The sequence below is a fragment of the Neomonachus schauinslandi genome, chromosome 3 (genome assembly GCF_002201575.2).
Source record: "Neomonachus schauinslandi chromosome 3, ASM220157v2, whole genome shotgun sequence".
Taxonomy (NCBI): Eukaryota; Metazoa; Chordata; class Mammalia; order Carnivora; family Phocidae; genus Neomonachus; species Neomonachus schauinslandi.
Window position 1 is genome coordinate 139,147,152 of NC_058405.1, and position 18,919 is coordinate 139,166,070.

The window sequence follows — 18,919 nt, forward strand, 5'->3', positions numbered from 1 at the left end:
TTTCTTTCTTTCTTTCTTTCTTTCTTTCTTTCTTTCTTTCTTTCTTTCTTTCTTTCTTTCTTTCGGCTTGGGAGAAGCAGCCAAAACTCCTTCCCACACAGTTGATTAAAAATTTTGTCATTTGAGGTTGCAAATCTGTACTGAATTGTTACAAAAAGGAAATGAAATAGTTGCTGAATGTTATTTCCATATGCATAGAAAATAGATTGGAAGGAAACATCCTGATAATTAGTTGTAGTTGTTTTTGGATGTTTGAAATTATGAGGGATTTTAGAAACAAAAATAAGTGGAGAAAGAAAGAAATAATGACCACATACCACTTTTATAATGGGGGAGAGGTAAAATAGCATTCTTGTATCGCGTACTGAATTTGTTACCACACCAAGCCACGCACCTGCCTCTCCAATCCCTGGTCCTATGTTTACCAATTCACAGAGACTCCCGGGTACAAGCCGGGGTACCAGTTTAATTATTCATAATGATAATTGGTCAGATGCTATCAGATGGACAAAATAATTATGCTTGCTGATTCGTGTCTCTTTTCCTAAGGCCCACCTGCATGGGAAGCCTAGCTCTAGTCAGGAGGTTGCTTGGTGAGCAAGGAACAGGAGCAGGAACAGTGACTTGAGTGAACTGAAGGCTGGGGGGCCGGGACGTCATAACTCCACTCTTTTGTCTCCATTATAGGGACACTGTGCCACATGGACAGGGTATTTGTGTTTGGGAGCCAATCATGCCAGAGACATGCTACCAGCATTTTCTTTTCTGACTCTCTTTTCTTTGACCTCCCATTGCTGACCGGTCCTTCATCCTCTTCAGTCAGGTTCCAGTCAGATTTGGCTTCATGTTACTGGAGCTCTGACCCATCAGATGATGACTTTATAGCTGTCTCTCTGAAAGCAACCTAATTTCCCTATTTTTAAGTTTTTGGAGGCACACTGGCTGGGGACCCAAGTGCCACTCATAGCAGACGCTGACAATACGGAAATGAAGGGGACGTGACGTGGGTTATCGCACAAGTCCGGGCAGCGTGGTGGTACCAGCTCTGAGGAAAGAATGATCCTGGTGGCGGAGGGAAGGACAGGGGTTGTGTGGAGATGATGTACTCACCTGGAGGCTTTGTGAGTTGATCAGACCTCTCAGTGGAGTTATCTGGCCAGTATTTGGGTATTCAGATCTAAAGCTCAAAGAGAAAACGGGTCTGGAGAGAGAGCAAGAGTCAGCTCAGGATCCACATAACCAGCCACCTGTGAGACATTGCCCCCTGGGTACTCCACGGAACCTCTCATTCGGCATGTCCAAAAATGGATTAATCAACAAAGCCCGTACCCACACACACCCCCCCAAGTGGCGAGAAACCTACCCATTCTTCTCATATTGCTTATCCTGGTGCTCTTCTGCCCAGGTGTTCACATCAAATACCTGGGTATTGTCCTTCACCGCACCTGCCTTACTAGGACCAGCCACCCACGCTGATTCACTCACTGGGTTCTGTAATGTCTGTCACCTACATCCTACCAAGTCCATACATCTTCCTACAGCTTCACTGCCACTACTCCAATTCAGTCCTCCATCATCTCTCCCCTGGATTACCTGACCAGTCCCCATTACTGGTTTCTCTGCCTCCCTTCTTGCCCCTTTAATCCATTTTCCACTGGACAGCCTGATTAATCCTTCTGAAATGCAAATCTGATCATGTCCTTATTCCCCAGTGTCCTTAGGATAACTGCCTAAACTCCTTAGCCATCATACAAAGACCCTTATAATCTAATCTCTGCTCTCAGCTACAGCCTCTTGCAATTTCTCTTCTTCTGGATCCTTCCAGGGGCCAAATATTTGCTAACTGAATGAAGGAATGCTTGTAGCACTTTAACACATGATTAATCTGAGAAACATCTGGGCATTAGCTGTCTTACATTAACATTTTCCATGAGTGAGAGAAAAATCCTCTCAATGTGATATCTACCAACACACTTCATTTAATGGATGTTCAGCTCCTTTAAAAAAATGCTGTTTTTGCTTCCAGAATGATCTACTTCCTTTCTTCTGCTATTACCTTGTTTCCACAATGCTATATGCCTGGTCACATTTAGGGGAAAAAAAAAAAAATTCCCTGAACTCTTTTGAATGCCTAAGCTCTTCAGGAGAAATATTTGTCCTCAGGACTTCCTGACCAGGGGGAGAAAATGAATATGTGTTAATTGTTTTATTATAATACTACAGAGCCTTAACTTTGTATACAGGATAATGTGCATGGACCACAGCCAGATGGGCCAGCCTTAGCTATTGCTCACACATATGGGAATATAGATCTTACTCAGGGCCTACTGTCATTGTGGAATTGTTTTACATTCTACATGGACCATTTTAGAAGGAAATGGGTATCGGACCATTTTTTATCATATATTACTTTGGGAGAGATTAGAAATTCAAGAAGAATAGACTGTTTATAGCTTTTTGTAGGATAAACATGAATGTTTTCTTAATAAATTCATACAGTACACAGGCATGCAACATAAATTTGGTTTGAACAGGCATTTGTCTCCTCTAACATAATTTGGTGTGATTAGCTTTTTTAAGAGAAATCATGTAGAAGAGTTTGATTTACTTTTTTTTTTCTATCAAGCTTAAGAAGGTGGCTCGGGCGCCTGGGTGGCTCAGTTGGTTAAGCGACTGCCTTCGGCTCAGGTCATGATCCTGGAGTCCCAGGATCGAGTCCCGCATCGGGCTCCCTGCTCGGCAGGGAGTCTGCTTCTCCGTCTGCCCCTCCCCCCTCTCATGTGCTCTCTCTCATTCTCTCTCTGAAATAAATAAATAAAATCTTTAAAAAAAAAAAAAAAAAAGAAGGTGGCTCTCACATACCTGATGATTTTGCAGTCATTAGGAACTGGAAACCATTTGCAGTGGGAAAACATGAATCAGAAAAAGATTTTATTCTCAATTTGCCATCTTTATAGACTTGCTCAGTCTGCAAAGCAAAACTACAATTATTCATTTATATATGCAATAATTCTATCACTGTTCTCCCTAAATATAGGAATTCTTCTCAACTTTATTTTTTTAAAAAGATTTTATTTATTTGACAGAGAGAGACACAGCGAGAGAGGGAACACAAGCAGGGGGAGTGGGAGAGGGAGAAGCAGGCTTCCCGCTAAGGGGCTCGATCCCAGCTGCCAGGCATCTTCCTGACGGAATTATGACCTGAGCCGAAGGCAGACGCTTGACGACTGAGCCACCCAGGCGCCCCTCAACTTTAACTTTTAAAACATCAGCAATAAATCCAGAAACCTTAAAGGCAGAGACTGTTTTTTATTACCTACAAACTTAAAACTTTTACATGGCAAAAAAAAAAAACAAAAGGCATACACAGCATTAAAAAATAAATTGCAGACTAGCCAAACGCAACCTAGATGATGGGCTGAAAAATGTGTGAAAGAAAACAAATTTACACAAGATGAAATGCAAACTTTAAAAGAGATCTTTTATGTATGTTAGGTAAATACATATTAAAAAAGGATTGATAATATATAGTGTTTGAGTGGGTGTGGAGAGATGGCTGTTCTCATGTGCTGCTGGTGAGAACAAATTACTACAATCTTTCAGGACAATAATTTGGCAACATGTGCCTATAGCCTAAATGTGACCCATTTGATCTTTCACTTCTAGGAATAAATATTAATGAAACTGCCAGACAGATTCACAGAAATATATTTACAAGGATTGCATCCAAGTATTTTACAAGTGCATCCAAGTATTATCAATAATAATAAAACGTTGGAGGGGCACCTGGGTGGCTCAGTCGTTAAGCGTCTGCCTTCGGCTCAGGTCATGATCCCAGCGTCCTGGGATCGAGCCCCGCATCAGGCTCCCTGCTCCGCAGGAAGCCTGCTTCTCTCTCTCCCGCTCCCCCTGCTTGTGTTTCCTCTCTCGCTGTGTCTCTCCCTGTCAAATAAATAAATAAAATCTTTAAAATAATAATAATAATAAAACATTGGAAACCATTTAAATGCTGGCTGAATTCCTTGTGTTATACCTGTATAATGAATTATGTTGCCATTCCAAATAAAGGTGAGAGCTGTATTTATTATAATGGAAATATATTCAGAACACTATAAAACAAGATGTAAACTGACCCCCTTGTTCAGTATCTAAAGATAGATATGTCAATATGTTTGTATAGGCATTTTGACATTGGGGGTAATATCCACCAAATGTGAGAAGCGGTTTCCATTAGATGATAGAATTACGGTTGGTTTTTCTATAATCTGTTTACCCTCTTATAATTTCTAATTTTTTACAGCAAGAATGTTTTGTTATCTGTGCAGGAAAAAATGTAACATTATTTCCATTTTGGAGAAAGTGAATAAGTATCAGCGGCTTTGTTGGTTGTTCCCATTTCTCTGAGTGGCTCTACTGTACTCTGTTTTCTTATCTCATCCATTTCTCACTCCCCTTAGTACACATGTTGCCCCTTAATTTTATTCTCATGCAAATTTTGGTTTCATTTTCGTTCCATGTTGTTCTCTTGGAGAGAGTGGCTTCATTCTTGATTTCCCCTGTCCCTGGATCTTCCTCCACCACCCGCAAATAATCTGCCACATTTTGTCCATTGTCTTCAAATGTGGCTCTCAAAACAGCTTGACTTCCAGATCCTCGTCATGGTCATCTTAACCTGTCAGTATCCCCTACCCAGATCTATGGAGTCACCTATCATCAGAGCTCCCGAAGGAAAGCTGCCAGGCATCTTCCTGAAAACTAAATGTGATAATAATAAAAAATAAATAAATAAAATTTAACAGAAATAAAAAGAGTAATTGCTTTTGAAAAAAAATATGACTGTCATCCCCTTGCATGTAATAACTTGTGGGACTATATGGGAACCCTTTATGGTTTGTTTGTTTTTTTTAAGATTTTATTTATTTATTTATTTGACAGAGAGAGACAGCGAGAGAGGGAACACAAGCAGGGGGAGTGGGAGAGGGAGAAGCAGGCTTCCCGCCGAGCAGGGAGCCTGATGCGGGGCTCGATCCCAGGACCCCGGGATCATGACCTGAGCCGAAGACAGACGCTTAACGACTGAGCCACCCAGGCACCCCAGGAACCCTTTATGTTGACATGAAAAGACCTTCAGAGTCAGACCCTCTTCCTGTTCACCCCTCCCTCTGTCTCAGCCACTCAGCTTCTGAGCATTCCTAGAATGGAATGTTCCTCTCATGTTTCTCTGCGTTTTTGTACACTCTCCTTTCTTCCAGTGCTTCTCCCCCTTCTAAAAACCTCTCCAACACCCAGTGCCAATTTTATTTCCTCTGGGCAGCCCCTCCTGATTCCTCTAAGGGGAGGATAAGGCCTCCCTTTTTGTACATTCTTACTGTATTGCACTGAAATACTTCTGATGAAGTACTGGCCTCCCCCAGCCCCCCACCCCGGCTAAGGCAGGGGGCTACTTAAACACAAAGGCTGCTTTCCAGCCATGCTGTATTCTGGCTCATGACTCACTCTCTCTCTCAAGTGGTCGTTGCACATACGCCAAATACACTTCCCCCCGTGACCTGTGCTTTTGCTTATTTGGGCAATGTTTTGTTTTTAGTCATTTGATTTCCTGACCTTTCAAGACTGAACAAGAATTCTGATCCTTTCTGTGTTCTTCCCCTTTTTAGGCTTCAGACGATGAGTCTTACATCAGTGACGTGAGTGATAATATATCTGAAGACAACACCAGTGTTGCAGACAACATTTCTCGGCAAAGTATGCATCCTTTGAGCTCCCAGGTTGCTCTGTCTTCTTGCCAAGTTAGAACGCTGGTGATTCAGTGAACAACTATTTTCTCCCCTCACTGATTGTTCCTTTTGCAGCTGATCATTCAGTACATTTTATATTTGTATAATCTGTTAAGGTAAATGGTTGAAAAATCCGTTAGGGAGAAGCTTAAATGAAAAAGTTTTACTTCTTGCTTAAACCAGAAGTTTGAGTCTTTCTTAATAAATGTATTTAATTTTTAAAAATTTGACTTATCTTTTCTGGAATAATATTTGAGCATATGTAATACCTTGTTAAAAAAAAGCTGTACATTGATGTTTTGTGCATGTATAAGCAACCGTGTGTTGAAATAATTCCACTCTTGAGAGAGTATAATGGAGGCTTAAGAAATGTATCACAACCAGAAGTATTTGAAAGAATTATTTTCTTCCCAGATGCTATGAAATCAAAAAAGCGAAGTATCTTTTATCGTGCTTCTTGTCTTTGTCTCCCTTCCAGTCTTGAATGGGGAGCTCACAGGAGGAGCCTTCCGAAATGGCCGTCGAACATGCCTGCCAGCCCCCTGCCCCGACACCAGTAACATTAACCTGTGGAATATCTTGAGGAACAACATTGGTAAAGACTTGTCTAAAGTCTCTATGCCTGTGGAGCTAAATGAGCCACTCAACACCCTGCAGCATCTCTGTGAGGAAATCGAATACAGTGAGCTTATGGACAAGGCTTCAGAAACTGACGACCCCTACGAGCGCATGGTAATCCATAATAGAGCAGTATCTTTCGGGGAGTTGTCAACCCTAGATGTGGACTAAGGCACAATTCATTAGGATGGCATATTTGGTTTCTGCATAACATTTCCACTGCATGGGTGAAGGAGGAAACAGTTCATTTGCACAAATTGAGCAGGGCCCCCAAATTTCCAGATACCTCCATAGGCAATATATGCTTTATGACCTATCTTCGGTCATGAGTATTTCTGAAGTTAGAATGTAAAGGTATCACACTCCTTCCAGGTTTAAGGCATGCCTAGCCTTGCCCTAGCAGCTTTTCTTGAAAGCCAAGAGAGCCCATGTGTTCAAGAACTTGGATCAGAGTAATGAACCTCCTGTTTGTGCTTTGCCCTGGCCTCTACTCCACACGACTGTGGAAAACTTGACTGCCCTCCCGAAAGTACCAGCAGCCACAAGCCTCCTGCTCATGGTGCTAAGTTGTGCAAAGGACTAACCTATAAGCTGGGTTTCAGAACCTCTGAGCTCTGTGATACTCGGGAAACTGGGTGACAGCTGAATGAAGAATATTTGGCCTCAGATGCAAGGACTTTTGCATCTTTTTCACTCATTTTTTAACCCATGAGTTTATGAAGAGTCTGTGCAGATAATAGAAAAAGCAAACACCATCAAATCAGCACCCATGGACAGGGGTGTGTAAAATCTCAAGAAATAAGGGACAAACAGACCTGGAAGTAGTCTCTCCTATATTATTTTCCTTTCTTAAATGTTTTAACAGGTTCTTATTGCTGCATTTGCAGTTTCAGGATATTGCTCCACCTATTTCAGAGCAGGAAGTAAGCCATTCAACCCTGTCCTTGGGGAGACTTACGAATGCATTAGAGAGGACAAGGGATTCAGATTTTTCTCAGAACAGGTAGGTCCCATCGGACACACGGAGGTTTCTATGCAGACACTGTAGGAGGACAGGTTGATGATGAAACAGCTTTTTGATAAACTACTGTTTGCAGTGGGATATGATACCAGTTAACAGAAAACTCTGTTAATATATATAAGTTCTCTGAGTTTAAGCATGAAGTCTTAAAGTGGAAGATTCTGAGAATAATTCAATAATAGAGATGGATGTGTTGACTAGTTTATATTTGGGGGTAGCCAGTGTATGTTGGAAAAAAATGATCATTTATGGAAGCTTTAACTCCGATGTCATTGCCTTCTCTTTTGTTTTAATTACCAGGTTAGCCATCATCCACCCATTTCTGCCTGTCACTGTGAATCCAAGAATTTTGTGTTTTGGCAAGGTTTGTATTTCAATTATAACTTCAAAATCCAATTGGCGAGCCTATGAAACAGTTTCTGGTTTCTAAAGGAACATTATGCTCAGGTTACATTTTTACGTTTGGGACTCAGAGAATGTTAGTAATTGGTGTGGAATTCAGTTTGAGAAATTAGATTTCCTGGTTTAAATATGAAACCGTGTCATCCAGGAGATGAGATTGTATACCTAGGAAACAAAGCCCTGGGGACAGCCGAGCTCCATGCCAACTGTGTCAGCTCAGGGCTATCATTTTACCTCATTATGCCTCATTGACTGCATCTATAACATGGAGGTTCTATCTGCTGCCTTCTTGCTTCTTGAGGGTGTGCAAGGAGATCTTAATCGTTAAAGAAGATTCTGTGACATATCATCTGTGGTCACAGTCTATTTAGATATGTAAACATTGTGCTGATTTGTGGTCTTTAACTCACTGAGGCTCAGGGATTTGAAGTCTCTACTTGTACGGTGCCCATTGTTTAGTCAGAATGTTACAAACTCACATAAAATTACAAGTTTCAAAATCCCTTTAGAAAGAAAAATATATACAGTTGACTCTTGAACAAAACTGGGGTTAGGGTACTGACCCCCACACAGTCTAAAATTCATGTGTTACTTTTGACTCCCCAAAAATTTAACTAGTAATAGCCTACCATTGACCAGAAGCCTTACCAATAAAGTGTAAACCATCAGTGAACACGTATTTTGTATGTTATATGTATTATATGTTATATTCTAATAGTAAGCTAGAGAAAAGAAAATGTTATTAAGAAAATCATAAGGAAGAGAGAATACATTTATAGTACTCTACCTCATTTATCAAAAAAAATCTGCCTATGAGTGAACCCACGCAGTTCCAACCCGTGTTGCCCAAGGGTCAACCGTGTATGTCCATTTAACCATTAAGTATAAATTGTTTCTTCATGTTTGGAAGGGGGCTTCATTGATCACAGAATATCTCTTCTCATATGCCCTTTCTCAGTCTGCAAACACACAAAATGATAGAGCATTGTGACTGTATTTTATTGCAAAATACGAAAATACATCATTTCTTGGTCATAACAAAGTGTCAGAAATTTTGTGGAGATAGCACTAAGCTCCCTTACTTAGTTCATCAAAATGGGACCTAGTGGTTATTACAAATGCACAGGCAAACCTGAGTGTCCCCAAGTAAAACATAAAACCATCATGTGAGATAAACACTAAGCCCTGGGCCATGTCTTAACCAGTGTATGAACACGTTTGTTAATTTCACTTTCTCATAAATTTTGCTTACCCTTCTGTATTTAGAGGTTTTGTTTGTTTGTTTTTTTCTGTTCTCCCAAATCATATAACTTTTCAAATCAGTGTGTATATAAATCAATGGTATTGTCATACTGCAATTATTTTTACTGTGCATCTTATTTTTTTTAATATATATGTTAACTATTTCTACCATTTAGTTAAAACTTTTAACAACATTTATTTAGACATTATCTGTGTGTATATGTGTATGTGGATTCACATACACACGTACTGCTCTGAGCTTTTCCCAGTTTTATTCGTTGAAACAAATATGGAACATGAGTTCTGGAGAAACATAGATAGTAGATTTTTTTGGTTCACAGTTAATTTTTTCACTTTGGGCCATCCCCAGGTACATGACATGTTAAATCAACAATATAGAATCAATTGTTGATTGTAAAAGTTCTTTGTGAAATGTAGAGTATAATACAGATGTTAGTTTTTATAGACTAAATGATTAGATATGGAATATATATTTCTTCTCCTCTGCCTATGTTGTTTAGATATCAGATGGAAAAACAAGTTCTGGGGGAAGTCCATGGAAATCCTGCCTGTTGGAACACTGAATGTCATGCTTCCAAAGTAGGTTGCTTTCATCTTCCTTTTGGTGTCTTACCTACTTTTCTAAATCAGAAATGGGTCTTTGAAACTCTAGAAGGTGCCAGTGATCCATTTCCAAAGCTTCTGTTAACTTCTCCAAAGTTTTGAGAATGGACCCCCACAAAAGCAAATGAGCACTTCAGTGTATGTATCAAAGCTCCCTGCTTCTCTCTTCATATCCTGTATTCATCAAGTCAATGCCAGCTACCTGCCTGTCCCAGGTACCATGTTAGTTTGCATTTTAGAGCAAAGGTTCTCTTTTTAGCCACTTCTTTTCTATACAATATGTATTTTCACTTTTGAATTCATGTTAGATCCAGGGACTATTTTTAATGTCTAAGTTAGTTTATTAAAGAAGAGTGATGGAATCTTTTCATGGTATTTTTCTAAAGGATATAGCCTATAAATTTTTAAAAATTAATTGAAGTTTTCATTGAGGCCAAAGGCTTGATTGTTTTTGTTTCTTTCTTCAGTTGGTTGGTGTTGTTTGGTTTTCTTTTTGTTTATTCAGTGACAGAATTTGCTGGTGGATGGGTTATGAAGGAAGGTGGGGAGGGAGGAGAATTCCCAGGGCCACAAAATAGACTATTTTTTTTTAGTTTAAATTCAATTAGCCAACATACAGTACATCATTAATTTTTGATGTAGTGTTCAATGATTCATTAGTTGTGTATAAATATACTTTAAATATTTGCAAACTCATGAGAAGAAAGAGTTTTCCCAGGTATGTAGAGAGCCTGCATCATACCAATTCATAAATTTTTTTAGAAACTTAGAAGTGTTTTATTTTAATTTGAAATAACATTTTATTTGAAAATACAGATAATCTGCAAACTTAAAGGTGATCTGAAGCTATGTCACCTCATTCCTTGGCAGAAACTCTGTAACTTCTGTAACCCAGAATTTGCATTAGACGTGCTATCTATGATCATTAGTCTTTTCTCAAAGAATTATTCACATTTTTGGTCTTAATTCAGAGTATGAAACAATGTCCTCAGGGTAATCTTTCTTAAAGGCACATCCTATCATGCCTGTCTCCTCCCTCAAATCTTTCCACGATGGCCCATTACCTGCAGTATGAATCTAGACTCATCGGAACATTGTTGAAGGCCTTCCCTTTGCAGACTGGCCACCCACTACACCCATTCACATGTGGCGTACCCCTGGCAGGCCCGCAGATGCATCGTGCTATTCTGGCCTCTGTGGCTTTGTCAGTGTGTTTCCCTGGCCTATAGTGCCCTCCTGTCCCTCCTCCAAGCTGAGACTGAATCCAGCCTTCTCCAGCAAGTCTTCCTTGATACTCCCCCCACAGTCCAGGCAGATCTAAGGACTCCCCCTTCTGTGTTCTCATGACATTTCCTCATCACATTTTATTACAAGTATTTGTTGCCATGTCAGTCTACTCCTACCATACTGTTGGCTCCAAGAGAGCAAGAGACAGATCCTATTCAACTTGGTGGCTTTAGCACCTGGACTATAGAAAGCACTGAAATGCTCCTTAAATGAATGAATCATATCACGAGGTTCCTTGACTACATAGAAACTTTCAGCAATTAGAGGGAAATTAGAGGAAATTGAGGGAAAAGGAAGGAATTAGAGGAATTAGAGGAAAATGAGGGAAAAGGAAGTTTTGGCCAAAGAATATTCTCAGTCATAGAAATGGTACTATATATTTGTGACCTTCATTGTTTTTTAATCAACATTGTATTTTGCACTAGGTATGGAGATTGCTATGTATGGAATAAAGTCACCACGTGCATACACAACATTCTCAGTGGGAGGAGGTGGATAGAGCATTATGGAGAAGTAACCATTAGAAATACCAAAAGCAGTGTTTGCATTTGCAAACTCACATTTGTCAAGGTAAATGATAATCCTACAACAGTAAAGAAAAAAATAATATAAAATGCTTCGTAAAGGAGAAATATAAGTTACCTTAAACAACAGCAGGTGAGTCTGTCCCATATCATTGATCCTTGAGGACGTTTTAGATAAGAAAGCAGAACCAACTAGTGGAGTTACTCAGGTATGCAGACTTCCGAACATGTGGAGGTCAAAAAAAGGCACCATCTCAAAACAGAAGAAATACTCTTCTTTCTAAAGATTTTCTTTTTAAGCAGCCAGTCAGTATTCATTAAGTAAAATTCCAGAAAACACTTCTTGCCTGAAGCGAGTCTTCTGGTTTCTATTTCTGTTCCTGCTTGATTGCAACAGAGTCAAGTGATCTTATTTTAGGGAGCTAATTATAATGCATTTGTCATTTCTGAAGATGCATGTGGATGATAACTTCCAGTCACTATAAGCTTATCCAACTCTGCCACTATGATGGTCCAAATTTGTTCAAGAAAAAGCATCCTCTTGATTAACAAGAAAAGATTCCTGAGATAGAATGCCTACGCAATAGCATTTTCCCTTAGTCGCTCTGGTCTAAAGTGGAATACACAGTTATCGCCCTCATGGTTAGGTGTGCTCCTGAATTCATCGTGGTACAGAAACCCCACCAGCCCTTTTAATCTACTCTACTCCTGATCTCATTCTACTATGGCAGAAACAGATAACATATTGGAGTCTTAAAACTCAAAACGTTCTCTTCTTAGTGAAATCCTTTGAAGCCATACTGGAAGGTCATGTTAGTTGTAATTGAAGATCTTTAATTTACTCAAGATGTTTCTCCCATTTTCCTTTTTTTGCTTGTGGACTCATTAGGTGGCTCAGAACTGAAAGACCAGGCTCATTACTTGCTCTGGTTGGGTGATGACAGTCAATGTGTGCGTTTAGTTTTGCAGGCCATGGGAAGCTTCGATTTAGTCCTGCCTCTAATATTTGCAGAGCTCAGGGCAAAAGTACAAATGGAGACCCCATTCCATATGTGTAAATATTTAAAATTTGTAGATCAAACCTCCAGTTTGTCACATGACTTACGTTCTGTTCTTTCACTTCGACAAATATTCCTTTTGTAACAAAGCCCGCGCAGCCAGGTTGGGCACTTTAGAAATCCGAGCTGGCAACCTGGCAGTGCAGGAGAGTCAGCCCTGGCTCATGGCCTTCCTGCCCTCTCCCCACCTGTGACAGCCTCTGTCCTGCCCCACAGGGGGCCTCACCCACGTGTAGGAAGGCAGTCCAGCGGAACGTCTAAGCTCTGTCCACACCTGCCTCAGACGGCCACCCCTGGCCGCCCCTCAGGCCTCATCACACCCTGGTGGTGGGCGGTCTGTCCTTTGGAAGGATGAATCCAAAGAAAGTGGAAGAAGCTTAGAGTGGTTGGGAAAGGGAATTCTAGGACCTGATCTAGAAGGGGCCATGGGATCCAGATGGGTAAATGCCCACAGACTTCTCATCTCCTAGGGAGAAGCATGGCTAGAAGAGGGCCAGAGCAGGGTTTTCCTCATGAAATTTAGCCATTTACAGGCACTATGAAAATTACTTCCCAAGTGACTTCTACAGCACGGCCCACTGAAACTCATTAAGATCCATGAACGAAGGGGAAATTTGAGACGGGGGCATCTAAGGAAGAAATTACCAACCGGTAAGTTAATACTAGGTTATTAGGAGAGAAGCTGAGCCTTTTCTGCCCTAGCGTAGAGTAGAGCTGATCTCTCTCTCTCTTTAAAGTTAAGTCCACTAACACTTGGAAAGCCAACCTTTCATATAAAACCTTTTGAGAGAGATTTCTGGAAGTGGTTTGAATGAGCGACTTCAAATTTAAGAATGTCTTCCATTTGGAAATTGTAGGGATTAGTGTTATGAAACAGATTGGATGTTTTCATTGGGGTTTGGTTTTTGCAGGTGAATTATTGGAATTCTAATGTGAATGAGGTCCAGGGGGTCGTAATGGATCAGGAGGGGAAGGTGGTGCACCGGCTCTTCGGGAAGTGGCATGAAGGGCTCTACTGTGGCGTGGCCCCCTCTGCAAAGTGCATCTGGAGACCAGGTGAGATGGGCGTGAGCATCTTGTGTCTGGAGGGCACCTGGAGTGACAGAAGGACGGGAATGTCACATCTCATGCAGTTCACCATATGCTTTCTTTCATAGTGAGATTAAAAACATAGATGCTTAAAAAAAATTAAAAATAAAATAAAAAATAAAAACATAGATGCTTAAGTTAAGCATGATTATATTTTTTACTTAACATACAAATGAGGTGAATCCCAACTTTTGATAATAAGGAATTATAAAATTTAGGCCAAATCTGACATGTGGTCAGAGATGAGGCTTCATGTGATGTCATTCTAAATGTAATGCCTACCTTCAAAAGCTAGGTATGTTTATTAAAGAGTTTAGGCAATTGAACTATACAAACACAAATCCTTACTCATTTAGTCTCTGTTCTAATAAAACAAGGGAAAAGCGTGCAAACATCTATAATCCACAAAGTCAATAACTTAACCAGAATAAGTGATCTTCTCACTTGAGCAGCAAAAAGCTGCAATATGTTGACATTTAATAAAAGATATCAAGAGAGTTCTGGTAATACACTAGCAATAATTAAATATCAAGGGTAAATAGAACAAGTGTCCACATGGTACTTATTTTCATTGCAATTTTGTCAGTTAAGTCCTAACTTTAAAATTAGTTGTTGGTTTTCTAAGAGACCTCAATGAGTATTTAAATTTCCTGCTGATAGAGTGGTTAGTTCATTCATTCAGCAGCTATTTCTTGAGTAATGACTATGCATCAAGCTTTACTCTAAGAGCTTGGAATACATCAATGAGCAAAGCATACAAAGATCCTGCCTTTGAGTTTAGTTAAAAAGTGCCAGTGAATATTAATTTAGATCTGCATCTTTTTCTTTTTCTAAAAGGAAGTAAATTGTGTTTCTGGTGATATCTTAATGTTCATAGTTAATCACCCTGGCATTTAGTTACCCAGTTGAATATTTGAGGAAAAAATGATGACATTGTTTACCCAGTAAAGAGTACTCTATGTACAAGGTTTTATTTTAAAGGCTGGGTTTCATTAAATATATGAATCAACCAGTTCTGATAAGTAACACAAAGTTTCCTATCTAGCCAAACACAACCAATTTAATCTGCCTAAGAAAAATCTTAATCTGATTTTTCTGACTACAAATTTAGTATTCGTGTGGATATTAGTTAAGCACCTGGGTTAAGTCACCTTCTGCAGGCTTCCTTAAACCTCTCTGCCACTCACTGTGGTTTATGGGCATTATTCCAGGTTCCATGCCAACCAACTATGAGCTCTACTATGGCTTCACGAGGTTTGCTATCGAGCTCAATGAGTTAGATCCTGTCCTGAAAGATCTCCTTCCACCTACAGATGCCCGATTCCGGCCAGATCAGAGGTGAGCCTGGCAATGATGTTTGAAATGGACACTAGATCATGGCATGGCCCTACGGATGCCACCGAAGTTTATTTTCACCACCCTCATTTATTTATTCATGGAATCATTCGTGAATTCCCTCATTCCCTTATTCACTCCGCACCATTGGAGCCTTCTACCCTAGCTAAGATGGTATTCTTGGGTGATCGTAACAGATGTTTAGCTTAACAAAGTTTCCCACAGAAGATAACACAGTTCTTAACAAAAGGTCCCTGCTCCCCAACCCCAAATTCACCAGAAGTGTGCAAATTTGTGAACTCTGCTCCACTAAGACCTCCTCCAGGGTTTTCACCTCTTTACTTCTACTACTCTGTCACATGGACTATCTTTTAACCTGAAGAATAAGAAGATAAGTTACAGGAACATCTAGAAATGCTCCAAGCCAAGTCCGGAGTTCGTCCAGCGTGGTTTTGATCCCATGGGATGTGAGGTGTACTCAAAATGTAGTCCCTTTAATACCTTCTGATTCTTATTTTTTATTATTCTTATATAGTTCTGTATGCATGTTGTCCATTCCGACAGAGTTAATTTTACTTTTTCCAAAAATTCTATATGCCACACAAATTCCGCCTGAGATCATTTTCTGTTTCCAGTGTATCTGTGGCTTTACGTGTTTTCTGCCCCAAAATTCCAGTGTTGAATGTCCTACTATTCAGTCCTCTTACACTCCCCCCGCCCCCAGAACATGAGGTCTCACTGTCTGACATTCCAGTGTGTCAACAAACCTCCCATGGGCATCACATTGAATCCCTGTTCTTTGCTCTCATTTTGACATTTAAATATAGGTTTTGCAAATCCCCACTAGGTCTGCTTTTTCTTTCTCAATTCTATTCCAGTATTCCCTTCCTGAATTTCATTTATGATTCATTTCCTTTTTTGCAGCCTTTTGTAATTTCCCCCGGTGTTAGATTCTCTTTTTGTCACCAGTTTTACTCTCTTCGATAAAACAGGAAAACTCCTTCCCTCTCAGTCTGTTCTAAAAGTAGGTGGAGAACAGCCAGCTACCATCCTCCCTCTTCTGGCCTTTACCAAGTGTTTTTCCGATAATATGGAAAAGGAGCTCAACCCCGTACTTCATATTGTCCTGAGCCTGGACTCTCCCATCATCCTGAAAATCTCAAGTTACAGAACCCAAGAGAGCACAGAAGAGTCTCCAAGGCCAAACTACCTGCCTTCCACCCCTAGCTTCACATTGCTGTACACAGTAATGCAGTTGACATACACAGCAAGTATGTTATTGGTGGGTAGACAGACAGAGGTAGCATGGCCTGGGGTGGGAGCAAGGGCACATTATCAGAGTATGACTGTTCACCGTGTTATGTTCTCAGCAACTAGAAGGTAATTTTATACAAGACGAGATTATTTTTTTCCCAGCAAAGAGGATGGTGTATTAGAGGGATAACTGTGTTCTGCTTAGATTTTTGGAAGAAGGAAATTTAGAAGCTGCGGCCGCAGAGAAACAAAGAGTGGAGGAACTCCAGAGATCTCGAAGGCGCTACATGGAAGAAAACAACCTTGAACATATACCAAAATTTTTTAAGTAAGTCAGTTCATTCCTATAACAAGTTCATGTTTTGCAGATGATTGCCACCAGCCATGAGAAACTCCAGGTGTAAAGGGAAAATGAGGGATAGTTTAGTGTCCAGGGAGCTTAAAATTAAACTGATTTGGGTAACTTTGGTTTTGGTAGTGAAAGTATTGAACCAGACTTTGCACTTGTGAACAGTTTGTTACCACACAAATCAATTCTCCTCCACAGCTCTTCTTTTCGTGGGCAGCAAAAAGGGTGAGGGCCTTGCACAGAATGCTCTTTGTACTTCAGCTATACCATTGAGAATGGTAGAAACTTCTTTCCACCCCCTCAACTCAAGGCCACAGTGGGACCCCACTGCCCGCAAGGTCATCCTGGCTTCAGTAGTATTTAATTTTATTTCTGTCATACGGGGCTTGTGTCATTCAGATTTGGCCCTTCTGTGGGATCATCATGGGTGATTATTACAGGATTATTTGTAGGATTATAGATACATCACACAGATGAAGAAGCTGTATTTTCCAAATCCATCTGTTACCCTCCAGAGCCAGGACACATCAGCTCAGAATAACCTCATGTCCTTTCGAATTGCCATCTCGTGACTGCCCTGGGGAGGAATGCGGCCTTGCCCTTTAGCTGTTGAAAGTGCACCCTGGGCGTGGAGCACGCAGGGCCTCATGGAGCTACTGTGGTTGCATACCCTTCCCTGCAAGTGAAGCAGAGACTATTCTTGTGGGTCTGGGGCCTGAAGCTCTTAGTACAAAACTTGTACGTGCTTTTTTTTTTTTTCTTTTGGTAAAGATTTATTTGAGAGAGAGCATATGGGGGGAGGGGCAGAGGGAGAGAGAGCGAGAGAAAGAATCCAGAGCAGACTCCACACTGAGCGTGGAGCCCAATGCGGGGCTCCATCTCACAACCCTGAGATCACGACCTGAGTCGAAATTGAGAGTCAGCGACTGTGCCACCTAGGTGCCCTGTACCTGCTTTTTTGGGGGGCAGTTCACTTTCTAGCCTTGCCTAGAAGTGATTTATTTGTGCCCCTTTTCCCTCTCCCCATGACCCCATCCACTCCTATTTCAAATAAGCAACACAAACAAAAAGGACTTTGTTTTTGGTCAAAATAGTCAAGTCAGGGGTGCCTGGGTGGCTCAGTCAGTTAAGGGACTGCCTTTGGCTCGGGTCATGATCCCAGGGTCCTGGGATCGAGTCCCGCATCGGGCTCCTTGCTCAGCGGGAAGCCTGCTCCTCCCTCTGCCTGCTGTTCCCCCTGCTTGTGTGCATGCGCGCTCTCTCTCTCTCTCTCTCTGACAAATAAATAAAATCTTAAAAAAAATAGTCAAGTCATCAATAAGCAGATAGGACACTAACTGACTTACAAAGTACCCCTTATGCATACACATCCTGTCTACGGGAGAGGGTCCAATGACCAGGCCACCTTAACGTCATTTGTGTCTAATGTTGATTTTTGTATTTCCACAGAAAAGTCATTGATGCCAATCAAAGAGAAGCCTGGGTTTCTAATGATACCTACTGGGAGCTGCGAAAGGACCCTGGGTTTAGCAAAGTAGACAGCCCTGTTCTTTGGTAAACTGAGAATGTAGAGCTAGCCAACATATCATGCTCTGAATGAATAAATAACTATGCACAATTATGTTTCCTAGAGCTCCGCGTGGTTTCTGGGTCGACTGAAAACCGACCGTTTGCTTTTCTATTCATCTTTATAATGGACTTTCAGAAGTGCATTAGACAAGGCCCCTAACCACTTTTGGATCCTTTCTGTTTTGCTGCAGCCATATCCCTTAAAAAACATCCACGCCCTCCTTGAAAAGCAGAATAAAAGGAGAATATCAAATCCAAAGTCTGAAGTGTTTGTAAAGAAAACAAACTGTCACTGGTGCTTAAAGCTGATCCAGAGAGTTTAAAGCAACATGACATATAAACCACGCTTTTGGTCCTTTGTCTGGAAGCACCATCCCCGCATCTAGAAGCTCCTGTACCACGGGACTTGGTCAGCTCGGACTTCCGAGTGTGTCCGTTTGATGTGGTGTACTTGTGCTGACCTTGTCAAAAAAGATGTGATACTCCTCAGAACCCTGTTCCATCTGTACGCCATTGTTCATGCCTTAAGAAATGCAAAGATGTACAATAAATCATTTTTTAAATGTGTGCTCATAGGTTTATGTGAGGGACAGCTCTTTTGAATCACGGCATGATTCACTTTCTGGGCTCAGAACAATTATGAGACTAACGTAAGTGGATTTTAAGAAGGTAAACTACACACGCTTTACTTTGATATGCTGGTGACTGTCTCCTCTCTCTGAAGGGCAAGAAGGAAAAGGTGTGCTCAGTAGATCTCTGTATTCACATTG

General features: G+C 40.8%; 1 protein-coding gene across 5 annotated transcripts in view; it reads left to right on the forward strand.

The window, feature by feature from the left end:
- The window catches only part of OSBPL6 (oxysterol binding protein like 6), an 86,271-nt gene extending 67,719 nt beyond the window's left edge, over window positions 1-18,552 (forward strand). For 4 of the 5 annotated variants that reach the window (XM_021702724.2, XM_021702725.2, XM_021702727.2 and 1 more), the window contains 10 exons: window positions 5,658-5,745; window positions 6,256-6,509; window positions 7,261-7,398; window positions 7,717-7,780; window positions 9,582-9,660; window positions 11,397-11,541; window positions 13,465-13,609; window positions 14,854-14,980; window positions 16,437-16,559; window positions 18,030-18,552. In XM_021702724.2, the coding sequence (XP_021558399.1) occupies window positions 5,658-5,745; window positions 6,256-6,509; window positions 7,261-7,398; window positions 7,717-7,780; window positions 9,582-9,660; window positions 11,397-11,541; window positions 13,465-13,609; window positions 14,854-14,980; window positions 16,437-16,559; window positions 18,030-18,138 (1,272 nt within the window). In that variant the 3' untranslated portion in view covers window positions 18,139-18,552. The remainder of the gene's footprint in view (window positions 1-5,657; window positions 5,746-6,255; window positions 6,510-7,260; window positions 7,399-7,716; window positions 7,781-9,581; window positions 9,661-11,396; window positions 11,542-13,464; window positions 13,610-14,853; window positions 14,981-16,436; window positions 16,560-18,029) is intronic. The other variant, XM_021702728.2, reaches the window with a different exon arrangement.
- Window positions 18,553-18,919: the final 367 nt, after the last annotated feature.